The following is a 24,299-nucleotide window of genomic DNA, read 5'->3' on the forward strand; positions in this document are numbered from 1 at the left end:
TTCTCTGCCATATGACTTTCTCCTTCATTCTCAGCAGAGAGCTTTAATAAAGAATAATAAAGGAAATAATAAATAAAATTGAAACCATCAGATAATATCCATCCCAGGTATTTATTTCCTCACCTCTACCATTAAACAAATTTTCACCTATAGCCCAAACATGTCAGGATGGACAAGGCTTAATCCTATCATCATCCATTAACCTAGATCACAGCCCCTTTCCCACCTCAAAGAGTTTATTCCATTTGTTATCCCCTATCTTCTGAGTCTTAAAACTTTTCTTTCTTTCTTAACATTAGGAAAATACTCTCAAATTCTCTCACCTGTTGAAAAAAATCTTTATTCTAATCGATCTTTACTACTCTAAAAGATCTAAAAATCTCATTGCCCAAAATATACCAAACCAGTTAATTTTTTTTTGGGGGGGGGGTGCAGAGAAAGGGTGGTTGGTTGGTTGGTTGGTTTGGGTACTGGGAATTAAACCCAGGAGTGCTTCTCATTTAGCTACATCCCTATCCCTTTATATTTTTTGAGAAAGGGTATTGCTAAGTTCATAGGGCCTCACTAAATTACTGATGCTGGCCTCAAACTTGCAATCCTCATGCCTCAGTCTCCTGAGTTGCTGGGATTATAGGTGTGCACCACCACCTGCCAGGGTCAGTAATTTTTTTTAAGTTGCCTAGTTTATTCCAATATGCAGCCAAGAGTGAAAGCTACCTTAGTAATTCTATATCTCTCCTCACTCATTCCCTTAATTGTTAAGTTCCTTGAAAGATTATCCAAACACATCTTTATTTTCTTACTTTCCATTTACTCTTCAGTGCACTCCAAATCAGCTTTTGTACCCATAGTCCTTGAGAATACTGTTGCTAAGCTTATTGACCACCTGCCTCCCTGTACTATATTTACTGAATTTTTAGTTCATATTAAAAGATACATATTCCTGGATTTCTTTGAACTCATGTTTTATTTCGGAGAATGATTATCTTCATTTTGAGATAGTGAAGGAGACACATTCAGAAAGCTGCTTAATAGAAAGTTCTAGAGTTTAGTAGAGAGTTATCAATTGAGTTGTCTTCATCACTACTGTAGCTTTAATTCCATGTATAGTATACATTTCTAAATCTTTCATTTTCTACCGAGCTCCCAAATCAGGCTTACTTTCCATCTTCCTTGCCCCAGTGGAACTGCTATTCCTATAGTTGTGCACAACAGAAATCTTGTTTTCATCCTTGTCTCTGCTTTCTACCTCAACCTTTACACCTCATCACCAAGTTCTAGAGATTCAGGTCCCTAAGTATTTTAAATTGCCATGTCACCCTTGGATTGTTCCTCCAGTCTCTTGTATCTGTGCCTTCAGTGTCACCTCCTTCCCATCTGTTCTCTTTATCATAGCTAGAATGATCTTTCTAAAATGAATTTCTCAATGTGCCAGTCTTTTGCTTTAAAATTCTTTATGTCTCCCTACAACCCTGGATAAAATTTAGGCTCCCTTAGCATAACATAAAAACTTCAATTCTTTCTCTCCAGTCTCATCTCCCTTCATTTTTCTTCCTTGCATCCCCACCATCCTGACCTCCTTGCACTTCCCCAATGAGAAAACAAGCAGTCATAATGTTTGTTTATTCATTTCAGGATTTTGCATGTATTTTTGTCCCTTGCCTTCAGGAATCTTCCTTTACCTTCTTTGATCCTTCAGAGTTCTTGATACTACCTACTTTCAGGGCCACCCAAAGCTTTATTGCCATCTTCTGCATGGGTTCCCATAACTCAGTTTATTGCAAATTCTTCTTGAATTTTTTGCCTTCCCTAATTTATTGAGCCCCTTTCATGTATGATACTCATTGTTTGATTTATTCTTTTCACATTAAAATGTGCTTAAAATATATATATTTATTGAATGAATAAATAAATGAATGTCATGTAAGGGTGGGGATTCCCATGCAATTGGAAAGACAGAGCTAAAATGCTAGAGTCATCACAAGGCATGGAGGGAGGTTAAGTTATGAATGGACTGTTGTGTATGAGTGAGAATGGTATCAATAGCAAAGATCAGCTATTGTTCATACCTACGCAATTTTTTTGGAGGATTATTTAGTGGAAACCATTTGCCTTCCTAGGTACTTCTACTATACAAAAAGTATGTTGATTTGATAATAATTCCTGATAAGAAAGGAAGAAGGAAGGCTGAAATGGGTCTGGCAATATGCCAGGTGTGTTCATATGTAAGATAACTTTATACTAAGACTAACAATTATTTCATGAATAAAAATGGTAACAGAAATACAGTGTATTTTGGAACCTGAGCCATTTAAGTTTATTTTCCCCAAGAAAACTTTGGCCAGCATTTGATATCAAGATTCTATCCTAAATAAGGTTGTATGACTAAAGAGCCAACATTGATCCTAGCACTGAGGTTAAATGCTTTCAGCAGGGAAAGTAGCTTTGGAGAAAAAAAGGATTTAGTCAACCCTAATTTGAGCTTTCTCTGATCTTGGCAATTTTTAAATCTCTCTACATTTCAGGAATAAAGAAAAAGGTTGATGGGCTGAGGATGTGGCTCAAGTGGTAGCGTGCTTCCTGGCATGCGTGAGGCACTGGGTTTGATCCTCAGCACCACATAATAATAAATAAGTGAAATAAAGGTATTGTATTTAACTACAACTAAAAAATAAATATAAAAAAGAAAAAGGTTGATAATGCTTATCTCAAGGCTTGATGGAATTAAATGAGATGAGATTTTGAAAATATAATGCTGTTTTATGGTAGGAATTGAATAAAGTTTAGTTTGTAGCTATTATACTTAATTTAGAGAAAGAAGTAGATTTATTGAATGTTTTTCTTCTTTCTTGGACCTTCATGTTAGTAAAAGTAGATAGACTTGAATTTAAGGCCTATCTTTACCAGCCAGGCATGGAGGTGCATACTGGTAATCCCAGTGACTCAGGAGGCTGAGATAGGAGAATCCCAGGTTCAGGGTGAGCATTAGCAATTTAGTGAGGCAACTTAGCAATACCCTGTCCCAAAATAAAAAATAAAAAGGGCTGGGATATAGATCGAGTAAAGCACTCTTGGGTTCAATCTCCAGTACAAAAAAAGAAAAAGAAAAATTTTAATTAAAAAACAAATGAAGTCCAGGTTTTTGTTTTTTTCTTGAATGAGCTTTGGTAAGTTACTTAGTTTTTTTGTTTTGTTTTAAATCTCATTTCAGCTAAACTGAAAATCCAATAAAATTTCTTCTCCAAAAATAAAAAAGTAAGAAAATAATGATTTCTTCTCTAAAGGAATGTAAAGGAAAGAGAATATGTATGACAGTGCTTAGCAGAGGAACATAATATAGTAGGACAACTAAACATAACATTGTAAGTGCTGAGTAATTAAAGTTATTGCCATAGCAGCCCTCCCTGCTTTCCTAAAAGTACAAATACTTGAGATCTACAAGGACTTGTAGAGGCTTTCTTTCTTTCTTTTTTTTTTTTTTTTTCTTTTCACTCTCTTTTAAAATTCCATTGTGTTGGAAGCTCTAACAGGACAGGTGCCTTCTATATAGACAGGTTTAAATCATTCTCCCATGAACATTGCTTTCTGTGAGTGTCCTTGGTTGGACTGACTCTCAGATTTGTTTGTTCATTCAGTCATTCATCATGTATTTACTTGAGCAAACCCCATGGTCCACACAGTTTCTCAGTTGCTTCCCTTGATAATATTCCATTGCTAGAATCTTTAATTCTTGTATCTCAGGTATGGGAATTTCTGTTTTGTAACTTATTCAATACACGAGGGACTGCTTTGCAAAAATTTTTTGTTAAGCCCTCCCAAATTGGGGTGTCCTTGTCTCTTCCTTGCCCCTGTCAAAGTTTAAAGGACTTACTTGATGTCAATGCCTTGGACATCCAGCAGTGTTGCAGCTGTGTCTGTGTTACTTCTGGCTCTGCAACAGATGTGGGTGGAGAAGCTCCTGCAGTGTAATGCTGACTTCCAGATGGTGGGCATGGGGAAAAAGAAGGTGTGACAACAGGAGGGGAAACCTCAGGAAGTGGGTGACAGGAGGCAGAAGACAGTGAGCAGAAGAAAGAAGTGATGGGTGGCAGAGAGAGATAAGTCCTAAGGAAGGGGAGATTTGTTAACATGCTTTGTAATAGAAACTGATTCAGAATTTACAGTTGGCAAAAAATAAATGTCTACATATTTGCTTCAAAACTGTACAATGTTAATGTTTACCATCAGATTTATCTCCACATAAATATATAATATGTGGTTTTAAATAGTGGGTCATTGAAATTTGTTGCTATTACATGATTCCAAAAAACATGTCATTACACATTTCATGATATAAATAGTCATGAACTTGAATTCTTAAATTAAGGAAATTAAATCGATACATTTGTTCTGTTTATCTGCTTTTGACTTTTAATTTTAGGTTCAGATTGTAACATGCTCAAGGATACTTCATAGATTGTTATTAGTGAAGCCAATTTTATGTGTAAATTTGATTTGTAGACTATCTTTTGATAAGGACATGTAAACAACTAGAAGTCAAATATATAATGCTTTACAATCTTCAGAAAAGTTAATTAATTCATCTACATAAATTGGAAAATAACTACCAGGGTTCATTATTTTCCTAAAGGTCAACTTTAGCTATTTAAATAATGCAAAGGCAGACACCTATCTTAGTTTTATTGCAGTAATGCTCTTTATCAAAGCTCTGGTTCAGTGTTGATTTTCTTAAAAATATTTTTTTAGTTGTAGATGGACACAATACCTTTATTTTATTTATTTATTTTTATGTGCTATTAAGGATATAACCCAGTGCCTTACGCATGCTAGGCAAGCACTCTACCACTGAGCTACAACTCTAGCCCCTCAATGTTGAATTTTAATCATAAAATTTTGCTTATTGATTTCATTTATAGAACTGAATTCACACATATGTCAGGGTACAATGTTAAGTTTCAAGTATCATTATTTCCAACTCATTACCAGTTTTTGTTTTAACATATAAAAACTCATAGGTACCCCATCTATTTTGCTGGAGTTAGGGTAGCATTTCTTCATTTTAAAACTGGTAATTCATTAAAGAACTAGAGAAATTTGACTCACTGGAGCAGAACAAAACATAATTATATACAAAAATCTATAATTAAGTCTAAAATCTAGAAAGCATTTTTAATCCTGAGAATAAAATCTAAGACCAATATTCAGATAGCCCCTTGGAAAAGATATTTATTCTCATTAATTTCTTATCCATTCATCAAATATGGTCCCTTTTAATGAATGTGCCCTTGAGGAACTTCTAGTCTAATGAGGAAACAAGGAGTCAACTTAAAACAGTATAGTAAATACTGTGATGAAGGTGCATATACTAAGGTTGTTGTAGGAGTACCCAGAGTGACATTCAAAATATTACACAACAAGTGTAGCAAGGGAAGTAGTCTGCGAATGGATGCAAGTCAAAAACAAAAGGCATGAGCATCTCAGTGCACATTGACTGGACAGCAACCCTAAGCTTGTGTAGGATTGCCTATTTTGTGCTGAGAACTGGAGGTCAAGGAAGGCTTCCGGAAGTCAAGGAGATAATGGATGAACTGAATCCTTTGGGAAGGTTAGGGGAGTGCTAGAAAATGGGAGGTGGAGTTTTACCAACAAAAGAAACTGCAAAAAGCCTCCTCTTTGTTGGTTTTGGGAGAGGAAAGTAGAAGTCATAGTTCTCTCTAAAGTTATATTCCTCTTTAACTCTCCTTTTATGCCCTCCATGTGGGAGAAGGACCTAAGAATTGCTTGATTCCACCATACCACCTCTGAATCAGTTTATGGAAATCTGTTCCATAACTTACTGGTGTGTCTGATATCTGTCATCTTGGGATTTTAACCAAAAAAATTTTTTATCATCTTTCACATCTTACAAAATAAGAGGTAAGGGGAAATGAATAAAAAGAAAATGCATATTTAAACTCTAGGATACATTGAAGAGGTAGAGAAGTGGATGTACCCAATCTACAGAGAAATAACTTAAACAGAGCTCTGAGGCTATGCCAAGACTCTATTAATAAAATATTATTTATCAAATTATTTTATTATTAGAATTTTTGTTTCTAGGCTGGGGATGTGGCTCAAGCGGTAGCCCGCTCGCGTGGCATGTGTACGGCCCGGGTTCCATCCTCAGCACCACATAGAAAGATGTTGTGTCCCCCGAAAACTAAAAAATAAATATTAAAATTCTCTCTCTCTCTCTCCTCTCTCTTTAAAAAAAAAAAAAAAGAATTTTTGTTTCTTCTTCTAGATGTTGATCCTGTCTCAGAATATTGCCCAACTTGAGGCCCAGGTGGAAAAAATTACAAGAGAGAAGATTTCAGCTATTAATCAACTAGAAGAAATTCAAACCCAGTTTGCTTCTCAGGAAATGGATGCCACCAAGGTACAAAAAGATATTTTAGTTTTTACAGAAGTAAATACTTTCTTTGAAATATTTTTTATTAATGTGCAAATCTCTTTTTGTTATTAGAAAGAAGTCTTGAAATTTTTTTATTTCGAGAATATTAAAAGTCTGCTTAATGGTCATTTGGCAAACATTTATTTACTATATTCAGCCCTTTTTCTGGTACTGCAAATTCCAAGATGAATTAGATATAACTAATGTCCTCAAAAATCTTAAGAGTTAAGACTTATAAATAAGAGTTATATTACTTTAATTATTAAATATTTGATAAAACTTGTATTAATTAATGTTTTTGTTTGTTTTTTGTCTAGAGAGCATAAGGTTTGTTTTGTTTCACAATAATTTTCAAAGATATCCATTTACAACTTGAAAAGTATACTTAACATAAAAATTTCTCCTATTCTCTGGCTTCCAAAATGAAGATTCTGAATCACAAGTTCTTATTTATTGATGTTTAAGTTCATACATTCAGATTTCACAGCATCTCTGTTATGGGCATCATTAACTTCTGAACCCAGAATTAAGTTTCTTTGGGGTCTTAACTGGATAAGGTTAGCAAGATCCCTATTTTAAGAACTGATAGAAGTTCATCAAAATTTCAAGTCAGTTTCTTTCAAACTAAGAAACTAAATATGGGCATGCATAATATAATAAATCAACTTATTTTTCACCACAAAATACACAGATAACTTGTTTAAAATGCATAACCTTTCTATATTTTCCTTAATTGTTAACACACTGTTATGCCATTGTTGCTTTATAATTCAGTATTTAGAATTTATTTTAATTTATATATTTAAAAAGAGCCATTTCCCCTTTTTTCTTTAATTTCTGTAATTCTCCATTTGCTTTCTAGAATTCTAGCTTATGTAGAAATTTAAGGAGCTTATATTTGCCAGTATACCTCCATGTGTTTATATGGAGATAGGAGTGGAGGTAAAGCAATTGATGAAAGGCATAGAAATAATTAAAATCCTTAGTTGTAAAAATAATGAAAACATTTAATTTGTAAATTAGATTTATGGGTGAAATCTATGGTGATTATTTTCAGTTCCTTATAGGGAAAGAACTTTCTGTTGAAAATGGTAATGTAAAGAATGAGTTTTGGGCTCTAGAGCTATCCAAAAGAACATAAACCTAAGAAGTGATTAGAATAAATAGGCTTGAGATTGCTTTCAACCCTGAGATTAATTTGTTGACTTATTTTAGATGAAATTTAAGTGTTATGGATAAACATAGCAAATGCTAATCTGGAAGTATTAAGGAAACTTTAAAAGAAACATTAAGGAATAAAATAATGGGACTTTATGCTTAAACATTTATTGTATATTAAGCTAATGCCAGGGGTGGATTTTAAACATCATGGTTGTATAATTATTATTTTTTTATATTATCAGTTTAAGATTTTTCCCACTTCATTCATAGACATAAACCAAATAGATTACAATAGTAAAGAATTGAAATAGAAAATAAATTAGCACCCTGTATTTTTTTGTCATTCATTCTTAATTTTTAATTTTATTTAGTTTTATAATTAAAAGCTTTTTATAAATTTATAATTTTTTGAAGAAGCAGCTCTCACATATTGATGGCAACTGAATCTCTAGTAAAATTTTTTATTTGTAATTTCCTTTCTATTTTATCTTTCTGAGTGCCACTGAGGAAAAGCTTATTGACTTTTTTTTGTCTTATCTGTATAAATTTGAACTTATATTAGTTTAAATTTGAATATAGGATACTCATATTTTATATTTTAGTATATTCTAATAACTCAATAATGATGAAACTAATTTCTAAAGTTTTCAAAATCATTTTTGGAGAAATACCAAATGGAAGTTTCAGGCAAGTATTACCATTTTATATATATACACACACACACACACACACACACACATATATATGTGTGTGTATATATATATATATACATACACACATACACACACGCATATACACACATATATGTATTCATATATAATTATATATATGTTATAATATATAAAAACCTCTATATATTAGACAGACTTGTGATTTAATCACTTTCTCTACAGATTCTCAATTATCTCAAAACGCCTATAATTTATTTATATTTATCTACTAGCTTCATTTTCTATCTTTCTATGTCTGTAGAGCCCCTGAATTGGGGGAAAAAAATAACAATTTTATAAAGAATGATATACAACACTTTTAAGATACTGTGTATGCTTATTGTTTATCCATGTATTAAAGTTATTGCATTTAAATGTACATTTTTTCTTTTATGTATGTTTTGACAGAAAATATTTCTTGAGTAGTATTGTGCAATTACTATAGTAAGATTGATATTATCTAAAAAGTTAAATACTGAGTATTTTACACCTAAATATCAATAATAGACTATAGTCTATCAGCAGAGAGAAAAAAAAACCTTTATAAGTTTCCTTAAATAAAAGCTTGACAAAATGTTTATAATATAAAGGAATATTTAACCAGAAATTTTTCAGTAAACAATATAGCTCAATGTTTTAATTACTTATTTTACCTAACTAAAAGTTATATGATTGTGCATTTGAATTTATAATATTCTATTAAAACTGCTATTTTACCTAAAATAATCTTGAGCACATTATTTAAATTTATTATTTATGCACTTCTATTTCTTTAATTTTAAACTATTAAACTGAATATACCTGAATTGTCTATAAATAATAGCAGACAATAATGAATATTCTAATAAGAAATATTATAAAGTTAAGAGATGGTCTTTTTGTTATGCTGAATTATATGAAACTTAGCAGGCTATACTGAATAGTCTAATAAAAATGTCAGTTTTAGAAAAGTCCTATTACATTTTATCTATATGCCCTCTAGGGGGCACCAAAAGATCTAATTGCAAGCATTGCCTGGAAAATTCCAACAGCTATTGATTTAGGTTTTATAATCTAACAGGTGTGTGGAGAAATGCGTTTTCAGTTGAATAAAACCAAAATGGAGAAAGATGAGGCAGAAAAGGAGCACAGAGAGTACAGAGCAAAAACTAAAAGGGATCTTGAAATTAAAGTTCAGGTAAGAGATGACACAAGAATAAGCAGCAATTAAAGTTATAACTAACATTCTTTCTGAAGTTGATGGTGTTATCCCTAAATTATTTATTTCTGTTACATTGTTTCTAACTAATGCAATGATCCAGTTTATACTATTAAAAGAAGTTCATTTATAGTTGGCTAAAATTATCACCTTTCACATGAAATGGTGAGAATACAACTGCATGCATATAAAATTCCATTTTGACAGGTCATAAATATACATTTGGATATGTGTATCTATTACTTACAAAAGTTTAAGAAATGTTCTAATGCAGAGTTTGAACCTAAAATATACGTAAAGTTCTTGAAAGATGCCAACTTGCATCCAATTTTAAATGAAAAAGTTTAAAATTTGTAAGATGAGATGAGTTGATATGTAAATATGTCAATCAAATTGATTGTTGGCAGAGAAAATCCAGTTTTAACTAAGATAACCATGAATACGTTTGCTCAGGAAGCCTAAATACTGTGAAATTAGAAATGTTGGGCAGGAGTGCCACTTACTTCGATTTCAGTTGAACAGATGTTTTATGTTGTAACTTTGTTGAGATCATACAGAGACTCCAATTTTAATTGACCATGTGGATAAAGTTTTTAGAGAGGCAGTTCTAATAAGCTGGCTTTTGATTTTCTATTTTTATGTTATAGTAAAGGACATTGAAGACTTGTATTCTTCATATCCAATGAAATCAGGCTTTATTTATTCTATTAAAAAATAAGTTTGAGTTCTTACTGTCAGTATCTTAAAGGAATCACTATAAATCAGAAGTATATAGCTCCAAGTAAGTTTTTTTCAAATACATTTCTAACTCAAGGCTTTTATCATATTTTCCCTTTCAGCCCAATTAACTATTTATTACAGATGACTTAAAGACCGTTGAATATTAAAAATGGAAGTGATAATACAAAAATTGTTCAAGTTGTGACTGAAATTCTTATTAATATATTAAAATGTAGACGACCAAAATAAAATTCTTCTTTTTTTTACCACTATAATCAAAGTGTTAGAACAAGTTTTATATGTCTAGAGGATTTTTTATTGTTAACATATACAAATAAAGCAACTGTTTCATTTCATCCAGTTGAGGGCGTGCCTGATAGTGGAATGGAAAATGCTTTCTATTAGGGACTGAAGGCCTTGGATTACTGGGTCAGAAAGAGAGAACTTTCTTTCCTAATGTATTATAATTTTCAAGTTATATTAACATACTTACTAGCATTATGAAATACCTTTTATATTATAGGGCATTCTGCCAGCATAATATTTTGGACTAACTGGGAAAATACAGAAGCAAAGAGCCTCTGAGCTATTTTAAATTGCAGTATAATGTTTTAGAGGGACAAAAAAGGAGTAACACAAGCAAAATATTACTTATACATGAATAATTAGTTTAAAAGTATTTGTAATATTTGTCTTTAGCACTACATTTCATTCTAATTAACCAGTAATAATATAAAGGCTGAAGTTGCAGGATTTCATAGATGTTTTCATTTGCAAACATTTTCTGATAATAGTGAACTATTAACAATTTTCATAATTATTTTTAGTGATACATTTTTAGATGGAGATATGCCTAAGGTCACTAGCTAGGAATAAAATCTGTGAACAGTTGTAAGATATTTGTGATGTGATGTACTTGTTACCATTTTTTCTGGGACAGAATGTGAGGAAATCTTATAGGTACTCTTTGTAACTATTTTGTATTGAATAGACAGTTTTAGAAAAGAGAGTAGTGGTGTCTCATTCCCTGGATGATTTGGAGTAGCAAAGCAGCAATTGTTCTTTGGTCTTTCAGCCATGACCTGACCTTCTGTCTGTAAGACCAAAGAGCTATTTTGCTTGGCCACCATCTGCACTCAAGAGAGAAATTTACATTAAACTTTTAAAAGCTGGACATGTTGAGCATTTATCTGAAATACCTAGAATAATATAAAGTATATTTAATTTTAAAGTATTATATATCATATAATTCAGCATAACAAGAAGACCATCTCTTAACTTGCAAACAGGTGTCTTTATAATTTAGTCATTTTATTCATATAGTTAATGTGACCACTTGATAGGTTTTTAAAGTAGGTAGAAAACTGTGAGATTGGAATGTAGTAAGAACAAGAGCTTTTTTAATGTCTACAAAATAGGACAAATGGTTGACCACCAAAATAATTTTCCTTGTGACCTGAGTCTTGACTCTGGCATAATTAGAAGGAAAGGTTAGGAGAGTAACAATGACAGTTTCTTCCACCCGCTTTCTTCTTTTCTGTTTTTATATTGTGTCACAACCCATGGGCAGATTATCCTTCTTATCTCCTTTGTATTTTTGAGCTTAGAGAATGGTCAGACTCAAAAGATGTTTCTTACACCAAAAAAGCAAGCGCGCACACACACACACACACACACCACCACCAACAACAACAATAACAATAAAACCTTTGGTATAGAGGAAAATGAAAAATCTGTGACTTGGTTTTTAGATTTTTATCAGAACTTTTCGTAGGCAACAGGTATACATACACACACTTTCATGGGAATTTTAAAACAAATGAGGGAAAAAGGAATATTAGAATGAATCCCTGCATTTTCATCACCTGTGTTTATCATTTACCAACCCCATTCCATCTATTTCAGATTTTTTTTCTCTCAATTCCTTTGTGTTTATAGTTGCCACCTTCAACTTTTGTCACCATCATTTTCTTTTCCAACTTCCTCTTTCCCTGTCTTCTTTCTCCACCTGTTCTTTTTGCAGAAATATTTAAATTTAATCTCAGACACTGTATTTGTTATTTTGCCCACAAATACTTTAGTGTTCATTAATTAATGATGTTTTTTAATATAATCATTCTGGCATTATTTCAGCAAATAAACCAAATGCTTTAATATGTTGAGCTGGGGTTGTGGCTCAGTGGTAGAGCCCTTGCCTAGCATAGGTGAGGTCCTGGGTTCAATCCTCAGCACCACATAAAAATAAATAAATAATAAAATAAAGGTTAAGTTATTTTAAAAAAGAAGATCCCTTAATATCAAATAATGTCCAGTTAATGTTTAAAATTATTTGCCTCAAAAAGGTTTTTTTCAAATCAGGAAAATAGGCATGTTTTTGTATATGTAAATACTACAGTACTGTCTTCTTTAAAGGGATTTAAAGGCAGCTGTGAGTAAAATTTTAACTTTCCTAGTTGTTTATTATATTTCATATATAACATTTGACTTTGCTTTATATTTATAAAATTACTTATTATTCTTAAGGAATATGAATTAATCTACTCGCAAACTATTTGAGGAAATGGCTACCATGCAGAATTCATGATCATGTCCCAAAAGGAGCTCCTTAGAGTCTAAAACCCAAAATACATAATTTCAAAGCCTTAATAGTTAATATTTAGAAGTATTGCAGAAAGCCATGGCATTGTAGGGGTTGACTGATCTGAAATGAGAAATGTGGATGTGGAATTTTCTGTGTCTGTTTCCATTTCGGTAAATGAATTTCAAAGCTAATCTTTTATAGCTGCAAATCTTTCATCAGGGCCTGATGCACAGTGAAAATACAAAGCTCTTTGTTTAGAAAGCAGGAAAAACTGATGTTAAAGTGACTAAAATATAAAACGTCTTTTCTTTCTTCTTAGCTTTGCCAACCCTTTGGTTTTTTATGTGCTATTTAATTTCAAGTTTTCTCCAGTACAGGGATACACGTAGAGGAGTGTAGACTTCTTGCAGGTACCCTGTGACTAGGAGGCACATATGCGGCCAATACATTTCTGGGTTCTGGTTTCCTCCAGCCACAGGACCTAAACATCATACTCATCATAGGGGAAGTCAGTCTCCCTATTACAGGGAGGTCAGACAGGTGACCCCCCACAGATTACAACCTCTACATTGCAACACATGTAGTTCCTGGATCAGGGATAGGCAAGAGGTTCTGCACTGAGTCCACTAATTGTGTGTGGTGCTGCCAGGCTGGGACAGGAATAGTGTGCCAGTGTGTACACACTCAAGCCATCACCCTGCCCCAAGGGGAGGCTCAAATCCAGACTGCTGTGAGGGGCAATAACAGAACATATGCCTCATCCACTGACATCACCTGGTCCCACCCTGGATGGAGGGCAGCATCAGTAGCAAGGGAAAGGCAGGAAAGAAAGAAAAAACCTAGGTCTGCCCTAGGGTTGAAGTGAGACAGGGGAAAGAGACCACACATATGAGCTGAGATTCCATTGTCCCATCAGACTTTGCTGACAAAACACATCCAAGATAAAATCACAAGAATTTCAAGACATTGACCACAGAGATCTAAGCTGCAATTGTAGAACTGTTCTAAATAGTACCAGTGTGATGGCATTGATCATGTACCCAGGAAGCTGTCATGACTACAGGGAGAGGCAGATTTGGTAAAGTAATGCACTTAGATATACTCCCATTATTCAGACATCTATATCTATTTAACATGCCCATGCATACTTAAAGGAGTGTGAGTTAACTAGAGCCAACAGGCCAAGTCTGGCTTGCTGACTCTTTTTACAAACAGGGTTTTATTAGAACAGCTACATTGTTTACATAGTGCCTATTGCTGCTTTTCTGATAGAACAGCAGAGTTAAGGAGATGTGGCAGAGACCATACAGCCCACAAAGCTGGAAACATTTATTATCTAACCCTTTACCCAAAAAAAAAAAAAAAAAAAAGTTTGCTAACCCTTTATCTGGGTATGGAAATATAACTATTTTTAAAGTTTTCTTTGCCTTACTGGAATGCCAAACTTTGTGTTTGAAGACCTATCAGTCTTAAATTATAACTTGATGGTTTTAGAATGTTTTATAGTACAATGAATGTACCACATCCCTGGTCTCTTAATCATCTAATGGCATTACCAACTCAATGTATCACTATCTGTTATATCATTATCTTATTATGATATGGCTTAATGTGTACATGGTTTTGAAGAAGTTATAAAGTACATTATTATTTTTAACTTATAATTTCATTTTAAAGTTATCAACTTTATTTTTCAAAGATGAGACTGATGATATAGCTTTAAACATGAATAATAGCAGTGTTAGTCTTTTCTACTTGTAACTAGCACCTACAGATTAAAGTAAAATCTTATTCGTTTTCATTCTCTGCTTTGTGTCTGTAAAGCTATATCCTCTCTTCAAAAGGCTGAGATAATGGATGGATTCTCAAGAGCTAGACTTCAGAGACTTATCAGCTACCACCTACAGTCTCACTTCTCTCTCTACAAAATGACTGGGAGGGGGCCACTTGGGCATGCCTTTGGCACATGTAATCACTTGGTCCTGGTGATGACAGAGATGCTCTCCAGTGTTCTTCACACCCTCTTTCAGTGCTGTAGGCTTAGCACATTCCTGTCCCTGATCTTCATTCAAATGACAGCAGTTCCCAAGGGCGTGGCTTTCCCAGACCAATATTCTAGACACTGGAACAGGGTGGAAAGTAATAACTAAAAGACCAGGTCCTGCCCTTAGGGAGTTTATATTCTAGTTGAGGAGTCAGAATACACATTTGAACATGTCTTGAGAATACTTGCAAAACAGCATATCGACAAGTGCAAATTAATGTAGTGTGAACTTCATGCTGGATACAGCCCATGATAGGGAGAATCTGGTTCCATGTGTGATGCAATAAAGCTCTTTTTTTTTATAGCATTTTCTCTAAGTATGCCCTGAAGCATTGTTAAACATACTTATATAAATTTGTGTTCTTATCACAGCCTAACCAAGAAATCTAAGAAATTTCTTCAGCTTGGTGTATGTCTAATAAGTCAGTTTCTTTTGTTCCTGTCCTGGGCAATACTTGAGTGACAAAACAGAATTTATTGGATTATGAAAATAGTTTTAAATAACTCTACTTAACAAAAGTCTTAAATTATTGAACTTGTTATTTTTCTTAAACATCATGCCAAGTCAGTTTCTTCCATTTTAAGTCATCATTGTGTTGATAAAATCACAAAATTTAACAGTAAAAAAGTGAGTTTGATATATTATTTTTAATGCAAGGGAATAGTTCCAAATCAATCCAGTGAATGATTCAAAATTGGAGATTCTTGGGGCATCTAGCATTTAATACTTGTTAATGATTTGAGCAGTTTTTTTTGGTGGTAGTATACATATATATTCATAGAAACATTATGTATAAGTTCATATGCTCAAAAAAGAGACTGCTAATTTTTACTTGTAATTGGATTTTCTAGGAAAGATGACAATTCTATTCCCCATAATAATTTATTTTTTAAAAATGGAATAGATAAGCAGAAACAATATATCTTAAAATATCAACTTATGTCTATTTAGAGGATACAGGCACAAATAGGAAACAAAATATACCCTTTTAGAAATAATATGCTTATGGAATAAATACTTGGAAATGTTTGCCTTTGTATAGGAATATAAAACTGTGAACTCTCAGAATATTTTTGTATTTTAAGGAACATAAGGTTCTATTGCTGTTCCTAAATAAATGTAATTTTTACTGTGCTTTCAATTTCAATGGATGATAAATTTTTCAGTCTTTTAAAAAAAATCACATGCTTATTTTGACTTATCAGGCTATCCTTCCAATCTTATAGGTACCAACTCTTCAATTCTGATAGCTATCAGGTGGCAAAAGTTCTTTGAAGGTGTCCATGCAGCTCAGAACTAAGAGGCACTAAAGCTACATCTGCTTTTCGTATAGCCCAGAAATATTAGTACCAATATCCAGTGTTAATATTTCTAATTATTACATGTGTACATAGTTTAAAACAATGTTTATTGTATAAACATAAACACATTACAGAAGGCAATAATTTTATCATGCAATAAAGCAAATTGTTTTCATCTTTCTCTTTTACCTTCCACTTTTTGTACATATGCATATGTAATATTTGCAAGTAGTAAATACAGCCTAGGTATAATTTTGGCTTTTCCTTTTTTAGCTTATAATATTATTTTAAGCATTTTTCTATGTTGCTTCTTACTCTTCATAGTGATCATTTTAATATGGTCATTTATGTGTACTTTTAAAGGAAAGTTATAATAGGTGAAATTTTGAAGAAAACAATATTATAAATTTTGAAACAATATTATAAATTTTGCACTAAACTTCACTTGTTGCTTTAATTCAACAACAATATATTATGTGCATTGTGAGGTTTATAATGCATTTCTGTCAGAAGGGAGTACACAACACAGATGTGCAATTAAATACATGTAAAAGGGAAAATAGTAGCTATCAGCAAATACAAAAGGGTCTGGAGATTTAGAAGAGGGAAAGATGATGTCCTATGGGATGGTTATGATGTAGCCCAGGTCATGACATAGCCCAGCATAGCCGGGAGAGGAAGACATTTGTTTAGAAAGCCCAACATGGGAGCTTAAGCAAAGAAATAGGGAACAGTGATGAAGGAGGATGCTTTCAAAGAACATTTGTATCTTTCCATTCTTTAATAACTGACTTCAATATCTCAAGTGTCACATCTCTGTTATTTCCTATAGAAAGTGGGTTTCTACAATTCTCAGAATCTCAGTATAATTTGCCTGTTTATAACATACTCCAGGCCTACAGTCAGGCACAAAAGTCATATTACATTTTGAGAATGTTTGCATCTGTTTTTCATTTCCTTTGTATTATTCTCTGCGTAATGGAGAAAAGGGTTGTTTTGTTTTTGTTCTTTGTTTCTTTTTGTTCCTCAAGGCCTCTTAGGTGCTGAGCAAGCACTGTACCACTAAGCTACACACCTAGGATCCCCTTCCCTTTTCTTGAGAAGGAGTCTTACCTGTGTTGCCTGAACGAATCCCTAACTCTTAGGCTCAAGTGATTTCCTGCCTCAGCCTCCCAAATAGCTAGGACTATAGGTGCACACCACCACATCTGGTGGAAAATTTTTAAATTTTCAAATTTCAGATAACATTCAGTAAAATATCATTTTATTATGACTGTTAGAGTCAAGTAGGATTAGTTTCCTATACATACAGAATTGACAATTAGATGAAACACAGATTATACTAGATACTTCTTTACCTATGAACCATGGGTCCAAAGACTTGACTTTTCTTTTCTTTCTTTCTTTCTTTTTTTTTTTTTTTCAGAGAGGTGGGGGGTGCTGGTCATCAAATGCAGGACCAGCACATGTCGAACATATATTCTACCACTGAGCTACAACCCCAACCCAAAGACTTGATTTCTTGCTTTGGCTTCACAACTAACTTTCTAGGCATAATTCACAGAGCCTCAGTTTCTTTCCTAGTGATCTGAGAAGCTTAGACAAATGATGGTTAAGGCTTTCTCTAGTTCTGAATTCTTATATTTCTAGAAATAGGAAATATTTTTCAGCCCCTCTTAATTATGAATTAAGTATTAATAAAATCAATAAAATTACATGGAGTCTCAAGTGTCATTTCATGTTTTCCAGTTCTTTGCTCTCACTTTATAAAAATGAGTCTTCTGTAAGATTGTAAGAATGTATTTTTACTGTTGTCAGCAACTGTAGATTGTATTTTCATTATCGTTAATAATGAAACAATAAAATATCTAACTTTTTAAACAATTGAATTTAATTACAGGACAGACAACATTTAATTTTCAATAGGAATTGAAGCCTCATTCTAAATTAAGAATTCAATTCTACTGGAAATATTATAAGTACCAGCAAACTGTCAATGGAATTTGGGGGGTAGGCAGCTTTTGCAAAACTTATGGAATTAATTATTCTTGGCCAGAGTTTCTCATATGTGTGAACTCATGGTTATAGGGAATATATCAGTGGACTTTTATTTTTAAAATGCATCATTAATAGGTATTGCTTTTACTTTCTGTTCTCATTTGTACTCTCATAAATACAGCCATGGAATGAAATTCTGTGACAGTTCTGGACACAAATGAACCAGAATGTAATCATATTACATTTTTTTAATAATCAAAAGAAAAAAAGCAGATTTTAATTTCCTTAGAGATTTGTCATATCTCAGCACATTTCCCTGACCCTCACTGAAATTCAAACACACTGCCATAGACAGAGATTCCAGGTGCAGCTCTAGGATGCCCTTGATTATTAATAAATTCCAATGTGTTTAGATTTTCATAGTACTCTTATTAACAGATGGTCAATTTTGTGTTATCCTTTTAGGTATTAGCATCTCTACTTAATTAGATAAGTTAGGTATTTAGGGAAAAGATAAGAAAGCTGCAAAGTCTTTATTTCTGGCCTGCCTTCTTCCATCCCTGAGAATTTCTGGAGCTCCCTATGAAGAATGGAAAGCTCTTCTTTGTGTGGTATCTCTCCACTTACAACTGAATTTCTATCATTTCTCTCTCCATGATAAGTCATGCAAGTAGTAGCATTAGCCATCTTCATAAGTCAAGCTGTGATTGGAAGTTCCTGTTAACATACCAGGGAATGCTCATATCTTTTTAAAGAGAATAGCAGTCAAGGGGAAGAGGAAGGTAAAAATAAACTTTTAGGGAGACTGTAAGAAGATGGAGGAGAAAGAATTGTTCCACTTGAAAAGATTGTCCCCTCATTGCAAATGCTGTCTTTTCTGTTAGACTCTTCTTCAGCTTGTCAGATTTTTCTGCATAGAAATTTGAATTTACTCAAATCGAGAGGCAATTGTCATTTCTTTGTATTAGAAGAAACTTTAGAGTGTTTTTTCAACTTATCTTTCCACCTAAATTTATATAGAATAAGAGCTGTCAGATGTGTATAGTGATTTAAGCCATACAAGTGTTTATAACAAGAACCAGATATGTTTTAGCCTAAAAAATGAGTCAAGTGTTTCATCAGCTATCCTTTACTATAGTATGTACCTGAAATAATGAGCTTATACAGAGAAAGGGTTAATTGTGACTCAATAGTTTTAGAGGCTTCCATCCATGATTGGTTGTTCCCACTGGTTTAGGCCTATAGCAAAGCAGCACATCATGGTGGAAGCACATGGCAGGAAAAAAAAAATCACACACCTCATGTCAGGAAGAGAAAAAGAAGGAGACAATAGGGTCCCAATATCCCCTTCAAGGACACACCCCTAGTGACCAGAAGACCTCTCACCAAGCCCTACATCTTAAAAGTTCCACCACCTCTCAATAACACCACATTGGAGACTAAGCCTTTAACATATGGGCTTTGGGGGAATACTTAAGATCCAAATTATAGCATTAAGACAAACTAATGGATAGATAAAAATATCTAAATCTATACTTTAAAATCTACATGTGAATACATACCTTTTTATATCTTACTAATCTATAACCAAAAAGTATGATTGTTCTTGGGCAGAGACTAAAGTTTGAAGTGTTTAAATGCTGAGTTTGAAATACCTTAGTCTTACTTCAACAGCTAAGAAGAGCAAGAAGGAACCCATAATTGCCTAGCTATAAAATCAAGAAGAGAATAGTAGAGGAAAAGGAAAATAGTAGGGAGGAGAAAATGGGAAAGATTTTAGAAGAAGGCATTATAAAAATATTTACACTAAGAAGAATTGGAGTTATGCTTCTACATATGCTTCTTCAAAATCGACTATAACTCAGAAGAAGCAACCATGACCATGGATCCATCAGCATAATCCATCAGTATTTTCAGAAGGGTAACTCAACAATAGACTTCTTTTTTAAAATTTATTTTTATTATTTTTTAGTTGTAGATGAATACAATACCTTTATTTTATTTAATTTTTTATATGGTGTTAAGGATCAAAACCAGTGCCTTATACATGCAAGCAAGTGCTCTACCACTGAGCTACTAACCCAGCCCAACAATAGGCTTTTTAAAAATATGATTGATATAACCCCTTCTCTCCTACAACTATTGTTGGTAGCTTGGAGTTTTTTAGGAGATGTATTTTAGCTACAGCAATAAAATCTATGAGGTTGGTTGGAGATGTATCTCAGTGGCAGACCATTTGTCTAAAATGTGAGAGGCCCTGAGGTTTGATCCCCAGAACTGCAAAAATAATTTTTTTTAAAAAAGGCAACTTATATTTTTAGTCTCTCCTATTTCGATGGCCATGTGTAAAGGATTGAAGAGACAGTGTCAGAAAATAAAGAATGATGCCTTGATGTAAAAGAGCCAAAAAGACTAATCACTTAGTTCACTTCCTCATTTTATAGATGATTCAACTGTGGGTAAGCTGAGGATAATTATCTTATTTCTATGCATTCATCCATTTAAATAGTAGACATTGATAATATTTTATGTCACATATAAATAAGCACAAGGACTGCAATGAGAAATAAAATACACTTATTGGCCAGGTGCAGTGACACACGCCTGTAATCCTTGCAGCTCGGGAGGCTGAGGCAGGAGGATTGTGAGTTCAAAGCAACAGCATGGTGAGATCCTGTCTCTAAATAGATTACAACACAAGGCTGGGGATGTGGCTTAGTGGTTGAGTGCCCCTAAATTTAATCCCTGGTTCCCCATCCCCAAGTTTATTTATTTATTTTTTTCTCACAACTCTTATAAACTGGTGAGGAGGTTAAATGCAATGATGGCTAAGTGGAGAGGGTGGCCTCCTCTAGTAGGAGAGGGGTCAAAAAGATTCTACATATTTGTAGTCAATTGATTTTTCAACAAGGATAATAAGAAAACTCAATAAGGAAAGTATAGTCTTTTCAATAAATGGCACTGGGAAAACTGAATACCCACTAAAAATGAAGTTAGGAGAGCTGCAGATATATCTCAATGACAGAGTATGTGCTTAACCCTTGATTCAATCGTCAGCACCAAAGAAAAAAAGCAAAAGAAAAAAAGAATGAAGTTGGATTCCCCACCTCATTTTATATATAAAAATTAATTCAAAACTAATGGAAAGATAAGTATAAGTGTTAAACTTAAAAGACTCATAGCAAATACATAGCTATGACTCTTTGTCACCTTGGGTTAGCAATGGTTTCTTATATATAACATCGAAAGCCCAATACCCAAAATAGAAAATAAACTGATCATTACCCCTACACTTCTAAGGTTCAAAGGACACTATCAAGACAATGAAAAGACAATCCACAGGATGGGAGAAAGTTTTTGTAAATCATGTATCTGATAAGGAACTTGTATCAGGATATATAAAATAAATTAACAATTTAGTAATAAAAGACAACACAATTTTAGGGCTGGGATTATGGCTCTCTGGTAGAGCACTTGCCTAGTTTATGTGAGGCACTGGGTTCATCCTCATCACCACATAAATAAATAAAATAAAGGCATGGTGTCCATCTGCAACTAAAAAAAAATTTTTTAAGACAACCCAATTTTAAAACAAGCAAATAATCAACATTTCTTCAGAGAAGATATATAGATAGTGAATAAACACATGAAAACATGCTCAATATCATAAGCTATCAGAGAAATATATACCAAAACCAAAATGAGATGCCACTTCATACCTCCTAGGATAGCTGTAATCCAAAAGAGACTAATAATTGTTGAAAAGGATGTAGAGAAGTCAGAACTCTCAAGTGCTGCTGGTAGGATTGTAAAGTAGGGAAGGTGCTTTGGAAAACAGTCTGGCAATAAATGTTCAACATAGAGTAATCCTGTGACCCAGTAATTCCACTCCTAAGTATATACCCAAGAGAAATGAAAGCTGAGGGGATTAATGTCAAATTAGAGTGACTGCTAATGGTGCAGTGTTTCTTTTGGGGTGATAAAATGTTCCAGAATTGGTTGTTGTAATGTTTGCCCAACTTTGTGAATAAAAAAAATGCATTCAATTGTCTACTTTTGTTGTATAAATTCTATGGTATTGAATTATATCAATAAGGCTGCTATTTTATAAAAAAAAAATTTCATTAGAAAAAATATTGTATAATAAAAGTCACATATTAACCTAGTATGGAGAAGCAGAGAAGATGGGAAGGGAAGGCCACTTGGGCAAAAGAGTGACTAGGAAAAGGCACTGTCGTCTCTCCAACAGTGAGGGGGGAAAAGGAGGTAACAGCAGATGAATATGGAAAGATGGAGGTCCAGAAAATTGAAAATACTTGCCAGAAGTGGCTGTAAAGTATTTAAAATCAGGGTCTGTATCTTATGCAGAAGGCCAATATTGTACCTCATGAAATCTTCACGGATTATTAGACTAGTGCCTTCAAGTAATGACTCAAACATAATTTCTATGAGCTTAGTACTCTCTTCCCTAGTACTCTCCTCTTCATGTTTCATATTTCTCCCTAACTCATTTACTTGGCTAATCATCTGTCTTACCCCATCACAATATTAGCTTCATGAAGGTTTTTCCTCTTCAGTCAATTCTTGACATGTTAATAAAAGCAAAATGTGAATTTAATCATATTGTTAGTCCACTAAACAACTTGCAGTGGCTTCTCATTTGCATTTAGAAACATAAATTCAAACTTTTTTTCATAGTTTATAAGGTCAGACATAATCTGACCATTGCTGTCTTTCTATCCGCGTCTCACCCATCTTCCTCTGTCTCTATTCACTGGCACCTGAATGTTTTTTTCCTTTAGCTTCTAGACCTGCCAAAGCCTTTGGACAAACATCTACTTTATATGTTCTCCCACTCTTCCTTTATCTAACAAGCTCTTGCTCTTTGAGTTCCATTTAAAAGTCTCTACTTCTGTACTACCAATACATATTTTACCTGTTATTCTCTCATAGTACTTTGTTTCCTTCCTTTATTGAACTCATTATTAATTTTTATTTAATTATTTGTTTGCTAAAAAAAATCTCATCTCTTCTATTGGAATATAAATTGATGGCAATGAATCTTATTTATTATTCACTTGTATATTCCTTACTTCAGTGCCTAGCATGCAATTAGGGTCAAAGTAATTGAATGGATGGATAGGTGGTAAGTGGCCAAGAGTTCACGACCCCAAAGTGGATTGTCTAAAGTAAAATTCTCATTTTACTACCTACTCTCTGGTGAGCTTGTATAAGCTACTTAATATGTCTATTTTCTTCTCTATAAAATGAAGATAAATGTAATTCCTATTTATAGGATTTTGTAAAATTTACAGTAATATATGTTAACCTCATAGAACTATGCATGGTATATAATAATTGCTCAACAAGTATTAAGAATTGCCATTTTACTAATGTTGTTAGGATTCTTAATCATAATCTCTTTCTTTATCTCTCTAGCTATGTTTCATTTTATCTAGTTCCTTTCTCAAATCACAATGATAACTAAATATGATACTATGGGTATGGCTTGACCAGTATAAGAAAGTGCAGCTATCAGTGAAGCTCACATTAATCTCATTTCAGAGCCAGATATTGCCTGGATTTCATGTTTATTAGACACATAATCATTGTTATGTGCTAACACATCAGAGTTCTCACTGTGAACTTTACTGTACATAAATTCAGTTAAAACCCCTAATTCACATATCTGGTGCCCTATGATTGGGTAGTAAGTACAGTCATTTGTATTTACCTCTCTAAAACTTGCTCATTTTAGTTAGGTCTGTTATATCAGCTTAACCAAACCCTTTTGGATCCTGTTTTAGATATGTCACCATAGTAAAATTACTCCTCACAGGTTTATATCATAGGCAAATTTGTTCAGCATATCCATGATGTCCTGTTTAGACAGGACAAGTTTAAAGCAGTTTAAACAATATATAACATGAAGAACAGGGCAGAGTCCTGTGATCTATAGCTAAAGATGTCATATAGCTTAATATGTTCTAATCTCTCCTATATATGATTTGTTTTAACTGATATTTAAGAACCAATATATTTGCTCTCCTGTTTAAAAGCCAGGCTTTTTGCCTTCTTCAAAATAGTATTAGTCAAATCAAAAAACTTTTTTTAAACCTAGTATGTATAATTAGTGTGCTTAGGTACTATTG

At 33.2% G+C, this 24,299-nt stretch overlaps 1 protein-coding gene across 18 annotated transcripts in view; it reads left to right on the forward strand.

Moving 5' to 3' along the window:
- Sdccag8 (SHH signaling and ciliogenesis regulator SDCCAG8) overlaps positions 1-24,299 on the forward strand; it is a 245,983-nt gene that overhangs the window by 70,206 nt on the left and 151,478 nt on the right. For all 18 annotated transcript variants that reach the window (XM_058575172.1, XM_058575166.1, XM_058575165.1 and 15 more), the window contains 2 exons: positions 6,284-6,418; positions 9,365-9,481. In XM_058575172.1, coding sequence (XP_058431155.1) covers positions 6,284-6,418; positions 9,365-9,481 — 252 coding nt within the window. The remainder of the gene's footprint in view (positions 1-6,283; positions 6,419-9,364; positions 9,482-24,299) is intronic.

This window comes from Marmota monax, unplaced genomic scaffold, assembly GCF_021218885.2.
Source record: "Marmota monax isolate L192 unplaced genomic scaffold, Marmota_monax_Labrador192_F-V1.1 WCK01_AAM20220418_F8-fsc00090, whole genome shotgun sequence".
Lineage (NCBI taxonomy): Eukaryota > Metazoa > Chordata > Mammalia > Rodentia > Sciuridae > Marmota > Marmota monax.